The 19312-nt window shown below is 38.1% G+C and overlaps 1 protein-coding gene across 2 annotated transcripts in view; it reads left to right on the forward strand.

The window, feature by feature from the left end:
- The window catches only part of PDHX (pyruvate dehydrogenase complex component X), a 72128-nt gene extending 55100 nt beyond the window's left edge, over window positions 1–17028 (forward strand). For both annotated transcript variants that reach the window (XM_014851053.3, XM_044750557.2), the window contains exons 7-11: window positions 1221–1368; window positions 8285–8343; window positions 11422–11580; window positions 13417–13481; window positions 15885–17028. In XM_014851053.3, the coding sequence (XP_014706539.2) occupies window positions 1221–1368; window positions 8285–8343; window positions 11422–11580; window positions 13417–13481; window positions 15885–16143 (690 nt within the window). In that variant the 3' untranslated portion in view covers window positions 16144–17028. The remainder of the gene's footprint in view (window positions 1–1220; window positions 1369–8284; window positions 8344–11421; window positions 11581–13416; window positions 13482–15884) is intronic.
- The last annotated feature ends 2284 nt before the right edge of the window (window positions 17029–19312 follow it).

Raw genomic sequence — 19312 nt, forward strand, 5'->3', positions numbered from 1 at the left:
CTGTATAGCTGGTTATTCTTGTCTTCTCGGGTACATGCAGTATAACAGCCCTTTTCTTTTGTGAGGAAGATTGGCCCTGAGCTAACATTTGTTGCCAGTCTTCCTCTTTTTGCTTGAGGAAGATTGTTGCTGAGCTGACATCTGCCGTTCCTCCTCTATTTTCTGTGGGATGCTGCCACAGCATGGCTTGACGAGCGGTGCTAGGTCTGTGAAGAAATATATTCCAATATAATATTTTAAAAGAATTGAAAACAATCTAACTTTCATAGGAAACATTTTTTTAATGTAGATTAATGATTCATGACTACATGCACAAAAAGTTTATGTGCACTAGTCAAATCTTGTTTGTTTAAAAAAGTTACTCGGATTAGGATGGTAAACCTTACTTTCACTTCTTCTGGTATGTAGAGAGCGTTTATTCTATGGGATCAACTGCTTTGCTAACATGAAATGTCTGATTTCCTAAGAGAGCATCTGTAGAAAAAGAAATCAGCTGCACTTTCCTCCTCTCTGTGTTGTCCTGAAGGGACTGGACCACAGTCCCAGAACGGAGCGAAGGAAGGGAAGGAATTAGACGTAATTTAAGGTCCATCCTGCCTTTGTTAGAGGTTCAGGGGACAGAGCGGAAAAGCTACAGTGAAGTTACAGGAAGATTTTATTATCTCGTTCATACTTTAGATCACGAATTTCTAGGAAGTAAGGTACTCCTGTGATTTTTTAAAAAGACAAGCCAAAATAGAAATAGTTTAGCAGATTATGAAGTATATTGCATTATTTTTTTCTACTGTATGCCATTATTATAAGTAAGAATTGCTTTTACTTGTTGATTTATTGGCTGCTTTGAGTTTTATTAAGAAATGATGTTTGTAACAAAAGTTGCTTACAGGTAGTGGCTGTGTGTGTGTGTGTGCATGTTCATGTCCGTGGGGGAGTTATTCAAGATTTGGCAGATTTCTTTTTAAATCATCTTAAACATAGTAACATGAGATGTCCCATTCACAATTGAAACATGTTTTCTACTTTTTTCTAGTAGTATACTATAAAATTAAAAGTCCTCAGATTTCTTATATTCCTCCTTATACTAAGAATTTTTAATAGTACTTTTCCTGTATTAATCTTTAGTTATTATCATAAGTAACAGACTGGATTTCAGTTAGGAAGTTTGTTTGTTTATTCCCCTTCTGTTTATGGTTTAATGGAAAATTGCTATTTCTTTGCAGGGCACATTCACTGAAATCCCCGCCAGCAATATTCGAAGAGTGATTGCCAAGAGGTTGACTGAATCTAAAAGTACCATACCTCACGCATATACTACTGTCGATTGTGACCTTGGAGCTGTTTTAAAAGCTAGACAAAATCTGATCAGAGGTTGGTAAAGTTGAATTTACGTAATGCAATACACGTGCTAACTATCATGAAATCGTTTATTTATAAAATGTACATTATGTAGCTTTCTGTTTCAATTTCATCATCTGGGCATATTTTAGTGCTAGAGAAAATGATTTGGTTCTCTTTTCCTGTAAGAATAAATTGGTTCCATAGTATTGAAGAAATAATACTTTTTGGTATGATACCTGAATGAAGCAGTCTCAGCATGTAAAAAGTCCAAAACTGATTTAAGAATGTTTTAGATTATAAATACTGCTTAGATATCACTCTTCCTTAGGCAAGCTTTTTTATTTCTTCAAAATTCATTTTCAGGTGATTAAATGTGTAATCTTCCTCCCCCAAATCAGTTAAAACTTAGGTTACTGGGAGACGTGAATTTTTAGAATGAACTGATGTTTTCTTTCTTTCTTTTCAACATGTAAGACATTTGTTTCATTTTCTTGCCTTATTGCACCATTGAAGACCTCTGGTACAGTGATGGATGTGGGTGGTGAAAGCAGGCTGCCTTGCCTCGTTCTTGGTCTTGGGAGAAAGCGTTCAGTCTTTTGTGTTAGCTGTAGGTGTTTTGTGGCTTTCCTTTGCAGGTTGAAGAAATTTGTATTTCTGATTTGCTGAGAGTCTTAAGCATGAGTGGATGTTGAATTTTGTCAAATGCTTTCTGTGCATCTTTTGAGATAATCTTTCCTTTTTCTGTTAATATGATGAATTATGTTGGTTGATTTCCAAATGCCAAATCAACCTTGTTTACGTGAGTGATTCCTCATTAATGAGTGATTAAAACTCATTTAACCATTAGTTTTCTTATGTGTTCTTTGATTCCATTTTCTAAAATTTTGCTAAGAATCTTTCCACCTGTGCACGTGAGAAATACTGACCTGTAGTTTTCCTTTATTGAGGTGTTTTTTCTGGGTTTGTGGTCAGATCTCATAGACTGAGTTGGGAAATGTTTCCTCCTTTATTTTCTGGAAGAGTCTGGGTAGAATTAGTTTTATTTCTAATTGTTTGGTACAATTCAGCAGTGAAGCTTTTTAGGCCTGTGGCTTTCTTTACAGGGGACTTTTTAACTACGAATTCAATTTTTTAAATAGATGCAAGTTATCTATTTCTCCTTGAATGAGCTTTGGTAGTTTGTGTCTTTCAAGTTTGTTTATGTTATCTAAGTTACCAATTTACTGGCATAAAGTTGTTCATTAGATTACTTTATTATACTTACAACACCTGTATAATCTGAAGTGATGTCCCCATTTTCAGTGTTAGTAATTTGTGTCTTTTGACTTTCTTGATCAATCTGGCTAGAGGGTTATCAATTTTATTATCTCGTTGAAGAACCAGCATTTGATTTCACTCACTTTTTCTATTGTTTCTATAATTTTGTTTTCACTGATTTCTGTTCTCACCTTTATTATTTCCTTTTTTCTATTTGTTTTGGTTTAATTTGCTGGGTTTTTTCCTGATTTCTTAAGGTGAAAACTGAGATCAATATGATAAACTTCATTTATTTCTAACATAAGCATATAATGCTTTTCAATTCCCTTAAGCAGTGCTTTAGCTATATGGCACAAATTTTGATGTTTTATTTTCCTTTTCATTCAATTCAAGATGTTTTCTAATTTCCCTTGTGATTTCTTTTTTGATCCATGAATTATTTAGAAGTGTAAGTTTAATTTCCAAATATTTGGGGGACTTTTCAGTTAACTTTCTTTTATGGTTTCTAGTTTAACTCCATTGTGTTTAGAGAACACACTTTGTTTGAATTGTCTTAAATTTGTTGAGAGTTATTTTATAGTCATAGTAGGGTCTGTTTTGGTGAATGTTTCATGTGTACTTGAAAAAAGTGCATTTTCTACTTTTGTGGGGTTTTTTTTCCTACTTTTGTTTTGAGACGGGTTTCATAAATGCCAGTTAGGTGAAGTTTGTTGGTAGTATTGTTCATGTCTTCTGTGTCCTTACTGATTTCCCATCTGTTTGTTCTGTCAATTCTTAAAGGAGGAGTGTTAAAATCCCCACTTACTATGGTGGATTTGTCTGTTGCCCCGTTTAGTTCCATCAGGTTTTGCTTTATCGTTTTGAAGGTCTCTTATTAGACACATACACATTAGGACTTCTGTGTGTTCTTGCTGAAAAGACCTGTCACATAACGTCCCTCTGTTCCTGGTGTGATAAGCCTTGTCCTCAAACCTTCTTTCTCTGATGTTGGTAGAGCCACTCCAGCTTTCCTTGATTAGTGTTTGTATGTCTTTTTACATCTTTTTAGTTTTAACATGTCTATGTTTTTATATTTAAACTGATTTCTTGCAGATGTCATGTAATTGGTTCTCACTTTTTTATCCAGTCCCACAGTCTCTGTTTTTAAATTAAGGTGTTTAAACCATTCACATTTAATGATTTTATCCTCACTTTTTCTTTTGTACCATTTGTTGTCCTTTGTACCATTTTGTCCTTTGTTTTTATTTGTCCCATTCTTCTTCCTGTTTTTCCTGTTTTCTTGACTCTTTTTGGATTTGTTAATTTTTTATTTATGATTCCATTTTATTTCTATTCTGTCTCTTCTCTCTGTTTTTTTTTGTGTGTGTGTGTGGTGGTTCCCTTAGGATTTATAATGTAATTCTTTAACCTGTCACAGTCCACCCTCACGTTTCCTTACAGCACTTGTATGTATAGTGTAAGAACCTTACAATACACCTGCATTTCCTCCCTTCCGTCCTTGGTGCTGCTGCTCTCGTGTTTTACTTCTGTGTACGATGTAAGCCCCAAAATATATGTATGATGTTTTTTGCTTTATCAAATCAACTATATTTTAAAAAGTTTTAAAAAATGAGAAAAAAAATCTTTTTCTATTTGTCCGTATTTTTACCATTTTTATCATTCTTCATTTCTTTGTATAGATCCAGAGTCCTACCTGGTATCATACTTCTGCTCAAATAACTTCTTTTAATGTTTCTTGTAGTACAGGTTGGCTGGCAATGAATTCTCTCAGCTTTTGTCTGGAAAGGCTATCCTCCTTCATTTTTTCCCTTTCTTTAATTATTAGTTTTGGCAAAGCGTATGTAAAATAAAATTTACCCTCTTAACCATTTTCAAGTGTATGTAGTTCAGTGGTGTTAAGTACGTTCATATTGCTGTGCAGTCATCACCACCATCCATTCACAAAACTCTTCATCATGCAGCTCGGAAACTGTGTACCTATTAAAGACTAGCTCCCTATCCCTCTTTCCCCTCGACCTCCAGCAACCGCTATTCTGCTCTCTGTCTCTGAATTTGACTACCTTAAGTACCTCGTATGAGTGGACCCGTACAGTACTTGTCCTTTTGTGACTGGCATATTTCACTTAGCATATTATCCTCAAGCTTCATCCATATTGTAGCTTGTGTCAGAATTTTCTTCCTCTTTAAGACTAATAGTATTCCATTTTATATATACACCACAATTTGTTTATCCATTTATTTGTCAATGGACACTTGAGTTGCTTCCACCTTTTGACTATTGTGAATAATGCTGCTGTGAACGTGGATGTACAAATCTCTCTTTGTGGCCAAGCTTTCAAATCTTTTGGTTATATCCCCAGAAGTGTTATTTATGGATCATGTGGTAATTGTATTTTTAATTTTTTGAGAAGCTGCTGTACTGTTTTCCTTTGTGGCTGCACCATTTTGCATTCCCATCAGCAGTGCACAAAGGTTCCAATTTCTCAACGTCCTCACCAACACTTGTATTTTTTTTTTTCTTTTTGATAGTAGCCATCCTAATCAGTGTGTCTCCTTCATTTTTGAAAGATATTTCTGCTGGGTATAGAATTTTGAGTAAACAGATTTTTTGTTTCAGTACTTTAAATAAAGATATCATTCCATTATCTTCTGACTTGCAAAATATGTGCTGCCATTCTTATCTCTGTTCCCCTGTATCTGATGTTTTCCCTGCTCTCTGGTTGCCTTCAAGATTTTCTCCATTAGCAGTTTGACTGTTACGTGCCTGAACTTTTTTCTCTATTGTATGTATCCTGTTTGGGTTTCTCTCAGCTTCTTGGATTTGTGGTTTGTTGTCTTTCATTAATTTTGGACCTCACAGCCATTATTTTTAACTATATCATCTGCTTTGTGTGTTTTCTCTCTGGGACTCTAGTTATGAATGTTAGACTAAATTTTCCAAAGCTCTTAGATGCTCTGTGCTTTTTTTTTTCCACTCTATTTTCTGTTTGTGTTTCATTTTGGAATTTCTTGTTGACCTGGCTTCAATTTCACTGATTCTTTCTCTGCTGTTAAGTCTGTGAAGCTTGACAAAAGAGATTCTTTCTTTGATAGCATGGTTCCGCCCCTGGATTTCCGTGTGAATGTTTGTATAGTTTCCATCTGTCTACAGATATTCCCCATTGGTTCCTGCATGCTGTCCCATTCTCTGTTCTGTTCCACCCATATTCTGACAGTGCTTAATCACTTCCTGTGTCCGTTTTTCCTCAGAGGGCACCATTGCCCTTTACTTTCAGTTCACCTGTTTGCTTTGTAATGTCAGCTCCCTAATGGACTCTAGGAAGTTATGATTTTATAGTTTATCCTACTTTTTCTCCCACTTATTAGGATGGGAACAGCTTGCTCTTGTGGCTTTCTGCATCCTAAGTGAAAGCAGGACTGATGAGTCAGTATAGGTACAGACTTTCAAGGCGACTTTCAAGACTTTGAAGACAACCTGATAGCTTTGGAAAGTTCAAGGAACCAAGTGGAAAGCTGTTTGAAGGAAAGTGATCAATACTCAAAAAGTTAACTCTGGAAGCTCCCCTTATAGGTCTCAAGTCATGCTTGCTTGGTTAAGATATCATGGTTATTGTGGGAATACTTTTCCTCTCATGAGGCAGCAAGCAAGCAGTACTGTTTCAGTGAAGGTGTGGGTTAGTGTAGCATCTTTGCCTGCTCCAGCTTTTTGTGTGTCCTTGCAATTGGGAATTTCCTGATGAGTCTTGAAAGAGCCCACGTGATCTCTGTGTCTCCACTCCTCTTTCTTGTGTAAGGTTATATCACATTCTATAAGCATGTTCCACACTTTGTTTTATAACAAGATGCAAATGAAAAGGTTTGATATTCTCTTACAAACTATTTCCTACTCTCTTCTTAATAAATGTCACCAATGGTCTCCTTTCAGTATGTTTGAAAATTTCGGTAATAAAGAGTTAAAAATGGAGGAACTTGAAAAAAATCTCCTTTGCATATGTTAAATTTGAGATGATGCCTGTTAGACATGTAAGTGGAAATGTCATGTGAGAAATCGGATGAGTCTGAAGCTCCAGATACATCAGGATTAGAGGTGGAATTTGGAGGAATCATCAAATCTTCATCATATAAATGGTATCAAAACCATGTAACTGAAAGTTCTCAACTGGGGAGATGCCAACACTGAGAGGAAGGGACTGAAAGTGAGTGAGTGAGCGGAGAGTGGAAAAAAACAGAGAGCTTAGTGACAGAGAAGCCAGAAAGAGACAGTGTTTCAGTCAAGATGAAGAGAGTGATACAGTCTAGAAAACTAAATGTTGCAGTCTGATGAGCGCAGAGATTTGAGGTGAGGACCATGGACTGGGCGGCAGGTTTGGAAATGATCAGCTGGCAGGTGGTTTGGGTGGAGACCTTCAGAGAGTGGAGAAAGTGAGGAGGAGGCTGAGAGGCGTGAGGGATAAGCATGATGAGTTCATAACCTACTGTGTCTGTATATTTGAATGTATGCACCAAGTCTTTTCTCTCGTTCCCAGGAAAAGTCTCCAAGCACTGGATATCCATTTATGTTTCTGCTCCTAAAGGGATTTTAAACAAACGAAAATGCATACGTGTTTCTGGAAGTATGAATTAGGAGAGTTGTGAATTAGGAGAGCAGCTGACAGTTGCCATGGCAGTTTGGCAGTATGTAGGTTTATGATAATTCATCTAACCTCTTTCTGAAAGCCCCAGCATGCCTTTGGAATGAGCTGTTCACATAAAATTCCATGATTCTATAGTAACAGGATTTGTGTGTCCTGCCACCTGCTATTGACTAGATCTTGATCTTGAAGTCTTTTTCTAGAACCGGTTGCAATAAAGAATCAGTTTTCCCACTGGGAAAAGCAAAGTGTAAATCAAACACTTTAGTTATGATCAGCTCTGTGGGAAGGGAGGGGACCTGAGCTTTATGTTGAAATCGTTATGTAAACTGGAAGGAAGTAGATTCAGTTGGATTGACCATAAAACTAAACAGAGAGCCTCGCTCTGTTCTTTGCACGAGGGACTGTGTCGGTGTTGCTTCCTCGTTGGCATTTGCTGTGTCCTGTTTTCTTAAGTTAAAAAGCAGCTCTTGTTTAATGCGATGGTCTTAAAGTTGTTCATTGTGCGCCCCATTAGTAGAAAGGAATTTTTGAACACCTCCCTTTTCTCTCTATATTTGTTTCTTTAAAGTGACTGTATATACAACTGTTCTAATATGATCAGTATATTATAAGGCATGCACAGGATAAGCACATTTGAAAAGGATGAGAAAAGGAGTCACCTTGGATACCACCTGGTCATTCACACCACAGGGAGGCCATTTGTCTGCTTAGAGATGGAGGAGTGGCTTCTCTTCTTTGCTTATGGTTATGATGTGTCTTTGAAGTTGTCATGTATGATATCTGAGCAACTTAAAGGAATTGTGATTGGGGCCCAGAAGTAAACTTTACATTCATGGTCAAGCACCATGACCTTGACCTCATTATCCAGGACTTCATCTAATGCAGGTTTTCCCAAACAGGGGGGCCTTATTGACTCAGCAAACAAAGCACACACCTGTAGTATTCTCTATCGCTGTTTGTCAGTACCGTCCACGAGTCACAAGCGTGAAATCACGGTGGTCAACGCTAAAGTTTTATTAGAGATACTCCTTTTGATATGCTTGTTTTTCTTTCAGATAACATTAAAGTGTCAGTAAACGATTTTATCATCAAGGCAGCAGCTGTTACCCTTAAAGTAAGTAGCAAACCCCAAGTAATTTTGGCTTCTAAAGTAGTCTTCTGTCTTGGGCTTTTTCTAATGATAACTAGAACTCTTATTGTTAAATCACAAAAATTTTATAATTGTATTGCTAAAAACATTTGATCATTTAATCTCACTCCCTCACTTTACAGATGAAGACACTGAGACTCAAATGGCTTACAAATAATTATAGCAGAATAAAGACCGTTCATTCCACAATGCTGATGGATCTCCTGTCTTATGCTAAATACATTCCAGGCTCTGCAGATAAGTAGTGAGGAAAAGCCCCGCATGGGTTCTGCTCTGTGGGCCTCACGTTCCAGTTGGGAGAGAGGAGCAAATTTACATCAGATAGTGAAAGTGCGAGGAGTAAAAGAAAGCAGAATAAGGGGACAGGATGACTAGGGGTGTTACTTTCAAAGGTAGGCAAGGACGGCCTCTCTGGCAGGGTGCTAACTGAGACAAGGCCTGTACAAGAGAGCGAGCTGAGCGAAGAGTGCTCCCGCAGAGGGGCCGCGGCACAAAGGCTGTGAGGAGTGGGTGGTTCCTTCAGCCAAGGGTGCCTGGAGTGGCGAGAGCAGGAGGAGAGAGGGGCAGCGATGAGAAGAAACATAAAGGAGGGAAGAGTTGAAGAGAAACCATTGTTTGTGAGGCCTTGATGGCCATGGTAAGGACTGGGGTTTATTGTGAGCGAGAAGGAAGCCTTTGGAGGGTTTTGAACAAAGGGCTAGCATGCTCTGACTTAGGTTTACAGAGAACAAGGAGAGGCCGCCGTGGTCGCGCATGGGACAGCCCGTGGAGAGGCCAGGCTGAGGCAGAAGACAGGCGCTCGGCTGAGGTGGAAGCAGCGGGGCAGGGCGCAGGGGAGATTTTGGTGGCCTTTCAAAAGCGGAGCCGACTAGATTTGCTGATGGACCGAATGTGGAGTGTGAGAGAAAGAAAGATGAGGATTTGGGCCCGAGCAGTGGGAGAAATGGAACCTTCCCTGTGCTAAGATCGAGAGAATGGGAGAGGAACAGGTTTGAGGCAGGGAGTCTGGAGTTTGGTTTGGACAAATTAGGTCTCAGAAGCCTAATAGTGTCCCAGGGCAGAGTGCAGGGGCCAGGGGACACGAGAGGTGCAGTTCAGTGGAGTATGTGGCTGGGACGCCAGTCTAAGCCCAGGCTTCCTGCCCCTGCACAGCCCTGTTGCTGTCACTCCGTCTCCCCAGAACCAGGCTGCTTTCTGATCGCTTCCTGTTAGTGCTGTGTTTGAAGGGCGTCTGTAAAGAATTTATTTTTGTTTCTGGAACACTGCAGTGGAAGAGTTTTGAAGGCACGGCTTTTCAGCCGTTCAGTATCTAAATTCATATGGCTCTTCTCTTTTGACCAGAGAATGTTTTGAGTTATATTGATGACTTTTGAATTATGAATCATTCTTGCCTTCTGTAAGTGAATCTTTCGTGGTCTTTGGCTGTTTGTTAATATTTCATTTCATAATTTTGTATCAGAAGCCGTAAGTAATTGTGATTTATGTTTTGTGCGTATAGAATTCACCAGTAAAAATATCTGAACCAGGTTCTGTTTGGAGGAGGGGCCTTGGTAACGTTCCCATTTTTTCCCCATAATTATTGAGCTGTTTAATTTTCAGCTTTTTCTTGAATCAATTTTAGAAACTTATATATTCCTGGAAAATCATTTCTATATCTGGATTCCCAAACTTATTAGCCTGGAGTCATTTAAATTTGTTTCTTGTAATTATTTTAATGTCCTCAGTGCCTGGGGTTTTTCTGAATGCTGTCTTGCTTTTATTATTGCATATTTGTATTCTCACTCCTTTTATATTGTTTTATTATGTATTCCTTCATTTCCTTAGGTTTATTTTGGTTAGAAATATTTTGTCAGAAAATTTGAATGTATAATTCATTATAATTATTTTCTATTAGTAAGAAGGATCAAGATTATGAATTTTCCTTTGAACACAACTCAGGCTATGTCCCATAGGTTTTTGTTATGTAGTTTCTAGTTAAATTTATTTGCCGGATATTCTTTATTTGTGAGAGGCGCTTTTTTCCTCTTACTTAGTGTTGTCTATGAAGAATTTAAAATCTTCTGAGGGTTTGAGACTTTATTATTTTGACATAGTGGCATTGTGGAATGAACGAGCTGAGCCTTGAAAGAAGGAGAGTGAAAAAGGCCAGTGAAGAGGGAGGAAATGGAAGTGTGCCCTGCCTGGCAGTGAGCATCCTGCGTAAAGTGGGGAGTTCGTCTTAGGGCAGTGGTCCCCAGTGAAATTAGATAGGCAGGGTGGAGTCAAATTGTGGATGCCATGCTTAAATGATGTGCTGGGCGGCTTGGATCTTATTCTCTAGAAAGAGTTTTTGAGAAGAGAAATTAGTTTTTGATTTCTGTTTTTCAGCATCATCTTCTCCTGTGATCTTTGGCAACATTATCCATACACACGGTTTCCAGGCATTTAGACGTTTCATCTGTTTTTTTCATCCTCAGTGCCATTGTATATATATAAAACATATACATGCTCATATCTAGTCTGTATCATATGAAGTATATATCATATGTTTATGAAGCCTGGGAAATCGCTTTTAAATAGTGAAGACATTTATTAAGGACCTGCTACTGTCTCCCAGGGCTGCTCTGGAAAATCAGACCTCCTTCATGTCACTGGAATAGTATGGGTGAATGTCACTTGCCTACCCTCCTCCCCTCTTCTCCTCAGGGTCATGTCGGTCATCAGATGAGGCAAGAAGTATAACAAATGTTAAATACTTTCTGGCAATCAGATTTAACAATGGGAGCCCCTTTTTTAACCATGATATAAAGAGATCAGAACTTGTATTTTCTCAAAATTTCCTCCAGCTTGCTTCAAAAAAGATGATATGTTTATTCTTCTCAAACATAAAAAATATTTAATGCAGAGATCCAAACCATTTTCTCAAACCAAATTTGTCTTTATTTCCTTCTGTCTAGCTATATTCACTTTCAAAAATGCATCGTAATGTTAGTTACTTTTCTGTAGCCACCTTGGTCTAAAGCTACTTTTTGAGTAAGCTGTTTTTTCTGTTTTGTTTCCTAGCAAATGCCGGGTGTCAATGTAAGCTGGGATGGAGAGGGCCCAAAGCAGCTGCCCTTCGTTGACATTTCAGTGGCTGTGGCAACAGACAGAGGTTTAATTACACCAGTCATAAAAGATGCTGCTGCTAAGGGCATACAGGAAATTGCTGACTCTGTAAAGGTGCGTCTTAACAAGTGCTGTTCTTTCTGAGCCGGCCCTCGCGGCCTAGTGGCTAAAGCTCGGTGCTCTCCCCATTCAGCGGCCCAGGTTCGTGTCCCAGTCACGGAACCACACCATCAGTCTGTCAGCTGCCACGCTGTGGTGGCGGCTCATGTAGAAGAACTCAAAGAACTTACAACCATGCCCTGGGGGGCTTTGGGGAGGAAACAAGAAGACTAACAACAGATCCTAGCTCACGTGAATTGGACAGGCACATATCACATGAACTTCGAAAGGCATTTCTTTAAAGGCAGACGATCTCAGCATATCCTGATGAGGACCAGGCTGAAATGAATAAAAGACATATTCACTTAAAAAATTAGGTTGCAAGCAGGAAAACACATTTGGATTGTTTCATTTTTCAACAATTCAGTTATCTTTGGTTTAAGATGAAATAGTTTTCAATGGTGGTTGTGCCTATGCTAGCTATATAATACAGAAAATAAAGTAAGCACCAGATTTGTTTCATCTGCCCAAATGAAATAGCTTCATTTTTCTCTATTCTTCCCCTCCTAAAGAACTTCATTATTAATTTTTATATGTAATGACTCAACCTCTGTTCCTTTGCTTTTTTTGGAAGCTTTGAAAATAAAAACATAAGTTTGGCTGGTTGCAAGTGCAGGTAGAGAAAAATTTAACTACTTTTCTTAATGTCACTCTCAGAGTGTCATCTGTCTTTCCCTCTATAAGTTTTTAGAAAGCAGTGTTTTCAATCCTCCTAGGAAATTACTACATTATATTCCTTGTGGCAGTTTAAGTTGAACTAGCTCATTCAGGAAATGCCTCAGCTGTAGGAGCAAGAATCAAAAGAATGTCCATTTTTCTAGGGCTTTGTAATTCTGTTTCTGAGAATTTATATGAAATAATTCTAAAGAATCCAGTGAACCAAATTATAACACTGGGGGAATGACTAAATTGTGGCAAATACAGTTTGTTTGTTTGTTTGTTTTTTGAGGAAGATTATCCCTGAGCTATCTGCTGCCAATCCTCCTCTTTTTGCTGAGGAAGACTGGCCCTGAGCTAACATCCGTGCCCATCTTCCTCTACTTTATGTGTGAGATGCCTGCCACAGTATGGCTTTCCTAGCAGTGCCATGTCCTCACCCGGGATCCGAACCAGCGAACCCTGGGCTGCCAAAGCGAAACATGCGCACTTAACCGCTGCACCACTGGGCCAGACCTGAAACAGTCTTTAGAATGTTAAGGAGACATTTGGAAATCATTTATAAGGACTAACAACACAGAAGGTGCTTATAATATTGAGAAGTGAAATATAAAATTCTATTTTTTTTAACTGTCTGAAGTTGCGTATATCTTATGGGTAGAAAAGAAGCAAATACTGAAAGGGGAAAATTGGTATGTTGGTTGTGGAATTGTTGCTATTGGATAATTTGTTTAAAGGCTACTAGATTGACAAGAGTGGCTTCTTCTAAAACTTTGTCTTACAAGAAAAAATTTTATGGGCAAAATAGAAAATTGTATTTTATATATAGAAAACACTGAAACATTCTGTGTTGTAATGGTGCAAAGGGTAATTTCAATATGTGAAGAATTTTTAAAGGGAAGTGATTTTTTCTAGAGTTTTGATATACGTCTTTAGATTCTTGTATCACCTATGGTCTAACGTGTTCATTTTTTAATTGTAATAGAGAAGACGATTTCATTACATGCACCAATCTCATAAAGTCAGATCAGCGCCCATCAGAGATGAGTGTGCACCCTGCTCAGATGTTTCAGGTGACAGAATCAACTGTGTAACCTGGTCTTGGTTGTCATGCTCTGTGTGTATTTTCCTCAGGCTCTGTCAAAGAAGGCAAGAGATGGAAAACTGTTACCTGAAGAATACCAAGGAGGATCTTTCAGGTAAAATTTTAAACTCTTAACTGATATGAGACTTATGAAGTCCACGTCAACCTGTTCCATTTATTTCCTGAAACATTTTTTTTTAATTTAAGCTAAATATCGCATACTTTATTTAGACAGCAGGATATGTGAAAATATCCTTCAGAATCCTCAGGCTTTCATATCAAAGCTAGTAGGGTTAGCTCGTTTTAACCTGTTCAGATGTTCATAGAAAGATACTCAGGGCCTGAAACTTAAAAAGTTTTAAAAATTATACTTAGGGTATGTTTAGAAATCTCAACTGTTTTTTTTTTTCCACTTGTGATCTTTGTTTTAAGATACTTTGGAGAAAAATATTAACACTTAGATCCTTCAGTTATTATCAGCTTTGTTTTTGTGTCGCTTACATACAATAAAGTACCCTGAGTGTAGCTTGAATGTTTTACAAGGTGAAGAAAACTAACCAACCAAGACAAGATACACTTCCTTCCCCTTCATAAGCATCCCCCCTCGAAGGTAACTGCGTTCTGCAAATGATCACCATGGATTTGTTTTGCTAGCTCTGATCTTTACATAAGTGCGTGTTCTCTGGTGTCTGCATATTCACTCAGTATCGATGTCTGTGAGATTAACCTGCTGCTGTGGGAAGCAGTCAAATGCTTGCCATTATTACAGTGCACAGGATTCTGTGGTATGCCGCGTAGTGTACCAGCATCCATTCTACTGTTGTTGGGCATTTGTGTTGTTTAGAGCTTGCTCCTGTTACAGATGATGGTGCCCTGAACGTTCGTATGTTTTGTGGTGAGTGTGTGCACATAGTTTTCTTGTGTGGACCTGAAAGTAGAATTGCTGAGTTGGAAGCTCTGTTAATAGGTACTGACAAACAGTTTTCCAAAGTGGTTATATAAACTTACACTTTCATCAACAGCATATGAGAATTCTTGTTGCTCCATGTTCTTGTCAACACTTCGTAATGTTAAGTTTTAAATTTTAATGATTTTGGGGGTGTGTAGTGGTACTCTTTGTGGTCAGACGAATGCAAATTAATAATGTTGAATACTGTTTTCATTTATCAGCCATTTGGATGTCTAGAAACTAATCAGATAAAGTACCTGTTGAAGTCTTGTGTCCATTTTTAAAAATGATTTTCAGTTCTTATTTCTGAATACACAGACTTTGTAGGATATACATTATTTCAAATACCCTTTTCTCACTCTCTACCTTGCCTTTGGAATTTCCTTGATGGTGTTTTTAATGAGCAGAAGTTCTGAATTTTAATGAAGTCCTATTTATCAGTATTTTTCTTTATAGTTATACTTTTTATGTTAGGAATTATTGCCTGTCCCAAAATCATGAAGTTATTCTTGTGTATTATCTTCCAGAAGCTTTATAACTTTTCACATGTAGGTCACCTGAAGTTGGATTTTGTGTGTGTGTAAAGATAAAGGTCAAAATTCCCCTCCCCATATGGATATTAAATTGACCCAGCATCACTTATTGGAAAGATTATTCCTTCTCCGTAGCACTGAGAAGGTGACCATGTGTGTTGGCTCCATTTCTGTATCCTCTCTTCTTTGCGATAGGCCTGCTTGTCCCTCCCTTGCTCAGTACCCCCAGGCTGTAACTTTTCATGTCTGGTCGTGAAAGTCTTCCAATTTTGTTCCGGCTCGAGATTATCTTTCCAAATATATTTTAGAATTAACTTACCCTTTTTCATACAGACACACATGCGCACACACATACAAACCTTGCTGGGATTTTGATTGAGATTGCGTTGAATCTTTTGATCAATTTGAGGAGGATTGGCATCTTTCTGGCATTGAGTGTTCCAGTCAGTGAACATGGTATAAACCATTGTTTGTTCAGTTCTTTGGTCTCTTTATGTTTTGTAATTTTTGTATAGAGGTCTTCTATATGTTTCATTAGAGTTATTCCTCCATTTTTTTATACTATTATAAATGGTACTGTTTTTAAATTTTATTTTCTAATTACAGCTTATATATAGATACAAAATGAATTTTTATATTCACATTTTATCTAGTGACTTAGCTAAATTCACTTAGGATTCTTACTAGTTTATCTGTAGTCTTGGATTTTTCTGTGTATACAATCAGTTCATCTGTAATGAAAGTTCTCTTTCTTTTTTCCAGTTGTCATAACTCGCATTTCTTTCCTTTGCCATATTCCACTGCCGAGGACTTCCAAGTTCAGTGCTGAATAAATCTTTATATTAGACATCATATCTGTATGTGTGTCAATATTTATTTTTTGACACTATTATAAATGGTGTTGTTTGTCTTTGGTCTTTAAATAACTTGGTATGAGGTTCTGTAGTGCAGTTTTTAGTGACGTGAAAATACATGCTTCAGGGCAAGGTGCTTTGATGAAGGATGTGCGACCTCAGAGCTTTCTGTTTCCCCCTAGTATTTCCAACTTGGGGATGTTTGGCATCGATGAATTTACTTCAGTGATCAACCCTCCTCAGGCGTGCATCTTGTCTGTTGGGAGATTCCGACCTGTGCTGAAGCTCGCGCAGGATGAAGAGGGGAACGCCAGCCTGCAGCAGCACCAGCTCATAAAGGTCACCATGTCCAGTGACAGCCGAGCGGTGGATGACGAACTGGCCACCAGGTTTCTCGAAAGCTTTAAAGCAAACCTAGAGAATCCTGCCAGGCTTATCTAGTCCTCAGAGAGAAGAAGTTGGTCTTTGCCTTAGTTAATTGTCTAGTTGTTACCCAGAGACGTACACTATAGGAGAACAATCACATATTTAAGTGTGAAGTGGATCAAGTGTTTATTTATTTAAGGTGAAAGTTTAGCCAAGTTGTCTTCCTTTTCAACTTGGGTTTAATGTTATAGAAATAAATGATAACATACTGTAACTGATAGGAGAGAGTATTTGGTTAGATCCATTTTTAACCTCTGGTGCTCTACAAAGTGATGTTAAACTAGGTGTAAATTAAATTATATGTTTGGCTCATTTGAGCATTTTAGAATGTTTGAGAATGTATTGTAAATTATAAAATCAAAAAGTTTTTAGAACTCTACCTTCGTTGTATTGAAATTAGAAGTGATCTGCAAAGAGGATCCCTTATTAACTTGGCAGTGGGGCCTCCCATTGTACAAGCACTGCTCTAGATAAACTTGAACAGTTCAATGTGTACAGAAATTTATTCTGGATAATAGTAAATAAGCAAGGATTGCATTGTATTGGGGGTTGTGGCAACATTATTGAATTTTTTATGTATATAAAACCGTATGTTTTAGAGTGGGTTTTGTCAGTCTGATTTTTCACTTCTATGACACTGTGAACTAAAGAGGAATAAAAAAATCAAAAATGAAGAGAAAGAGACCAAAAAATTTGTTTTAGTAGTAAACTATAGTTGGAATATCTAAACCTGCAGAAATAAACTGTTCGCGTTCGCAGTAAGCTGGAGTACATGAAAATAAATTATGCTAGTTCCTGCTAAACAGTTTAAGATAGTGTTGATTTAAACACAAAATGTTGTTTCTGAGTGCATTTTAATCAAGTTTGTATTGTACAATAAAATGTGAGAAAATATAAAAATTTCTATTGTATTTTAAATGTTAGGACACAGAAGTTTAGTAAAACTTTGAAGTAGATTAGTAATTTTCCTGGAACAGCTAAAGAGGAGCTCTCCAGGAGGAAAGAAGGAATTTAAAATTGATGTAACATACGGAAAATAACGGGTATAGAAGGGAAAACTTTGGAAAGAGATTAGGAGAGAAGGCTTCTGAAGCAAGTGAGAACTAGCCTTTTGATCGCATTGATAATAGATTTTCGCTAAGTATTGTAAAGGCCAGAAGAGCTTATTTCTCACTCCTAAAAGCTCTGCTACAACTGACAGGGTAACCGTACTGAAACTGGATGGCAGTGTGGTCAGCCCGTCGCAGAAAGGCTCGTGTTAGTGTCTGCTGTGAATCACCCGGAGAAGGAGTGTGTGGGCCAGTTGTACAGGATGACGTGATGGAGTACGGACACTCCAACAAAGGAGCTTCCAGAAGTGACTGGAGCCCCAGTGAGCAGTGAGGAAAGTGCTTGATCCAGTGACTCCAAGTTAACAAGCCGTTCTTGAAAATAGTCTGTAAAAGTTTTGCCGTATTATCAGTTACACTGAAAATTATAACCAAGTGCTACTTGCGAAATAACTTCTATTACATTATTTTCATTCAGTTTTGACTGAAATTATTTGGTTTTTTCGAATTTTTATATCTGAGGTGTAGAGCATGAGACAGCCTTGAAAAGGCCTCAGCTTGGAGCTCTGTTTTCCGGGGACTGGCGTGCATCAACCGAGGTGCATCTGTTTCCCTGTGAGTGGAACAGCCCTGGCACTCGCCCTAGCCTTCCTGATGGAACTGTGACCCGCAGAGGAGAAGTGCTGCGTGGACTGAAAACGTGGTACTTCTTCATGCCCATCACAGCCAGGCTTTTCGTGTAATCAGTTGCTTCTCATGGTTTGACTTTTTGTGGTTTGACTTCTCAGCTGTTGGCACAAATGCTTGTTCATTCTAGCTAAAAGTATTTTCTCTAATATTTCTCTATTGATTAGGTTTATGTAAGGAAGTTGGCATTTCTCAAAAGAAGAATTCGATTGCAGTATGAGGTCAGAGAATAACACTGATTTGAGAAAGGAGTATGGTTTACTTAGTTTGGGTCATTATAGAGCATGAACTTTGTGCTGCATGAGCAGGCTCCCGTTAACATTTTATATATATTTGTTTATTCATAGTACTGAGAGGATATAAAAATAAAATTTTATACCTGGTTGTCATTTTTCTCGTTTGAACAGGACAAATGACTAAAACATTGGAAAGACTTCTAAGGAAAAGGCTATGCACGTTCCGAGTTAACATTGGGCATGAGAGTATCAGTGACTGTTAGCATTTAGAAGTCCAGATGGCCCTGCTTCTCCTCGATTACGTCTTCTAGTTGACACTTATAGTTTGCTCACTATGCTGTGACAGATTAAAGTTATCAGTATGCTACTGGCCAAACTCCTTTGTCTGAAACATTACTGAGAAATTTATATACACCGGGACAGGTATTTTGTATAAAGTGTCACATGGAACTTCTATTTTTAGATTTTTTTTCTTTTTTCATTTTGGACTTGAATTTCACACTAAATTCTCTAGGCCAATCATTTGGGAATTATGCTAGAAGTAAGCCTAGTTTTCTAGCCTCGGCTTGAAAGATAGGTGGTGCTATGAGTTAACATATTGTCGTTAGAGCATGGGAGAAAAAGTAACATGGCATTTAAATCTTAGTTTTCACGGAAAACTTGTCCTTATTCCACATTGCATCATGATGGACTTTGTCTCAGGTGAAATGAAGAAATAAAAGAACAAAGTGTGTTACAGGTAAGAATTAACCATTAATTTAAACATGACACTAGCAATGGAAAACTTCTGTTGATTTTTGAAGAAGGAAGTAACAGCGCAAAATGGCTTCAAGATCAGTCCGGCCACAACGTGTAAGGCAGGTCGAAGCACAGAGAGGAGGGAGTCAGCAGGAAGCAGCCGGAAGCTTCTGCTGTCGTGAAAGCGTGCATTAACTCGATTCTGCACCGGGTCAGTTGGCTTCAAGGAAGGGAGAAAATGAGCATATTGGACGTGTTAGTGTGCTGGGTGTACCGTGAATCTGTGGGGTAAGTGTGTGCTGTCAGATGAGGCCGCAGCCACCATGCAGTTTCCCGGTCAAAGCACAGTGCCCCGTGGCCCACATAGCCAGTGTCCAGAAGGTTAATAAGAAGGTCTGATAAGGTATGTACCGCAAGTGGTATATATCAGAAGACATTGAAATTTCTTATAAATGGAGAAAGCACTAGTCTTCC

Source organism: Equus asinus, chromosome 17 (assembly GCF_041296235.1).
Source record: "Equus asinus isolate D_3611 breed Donkey chromosome 17, EquAss-T2T_v2, whole genome shotgun sequence".
Lineage (NCBI taxonomy): Eukaryota > Metazoa > Chordata > Mammalia > Perissodactyla > Equidae > Equus > Equus asinus.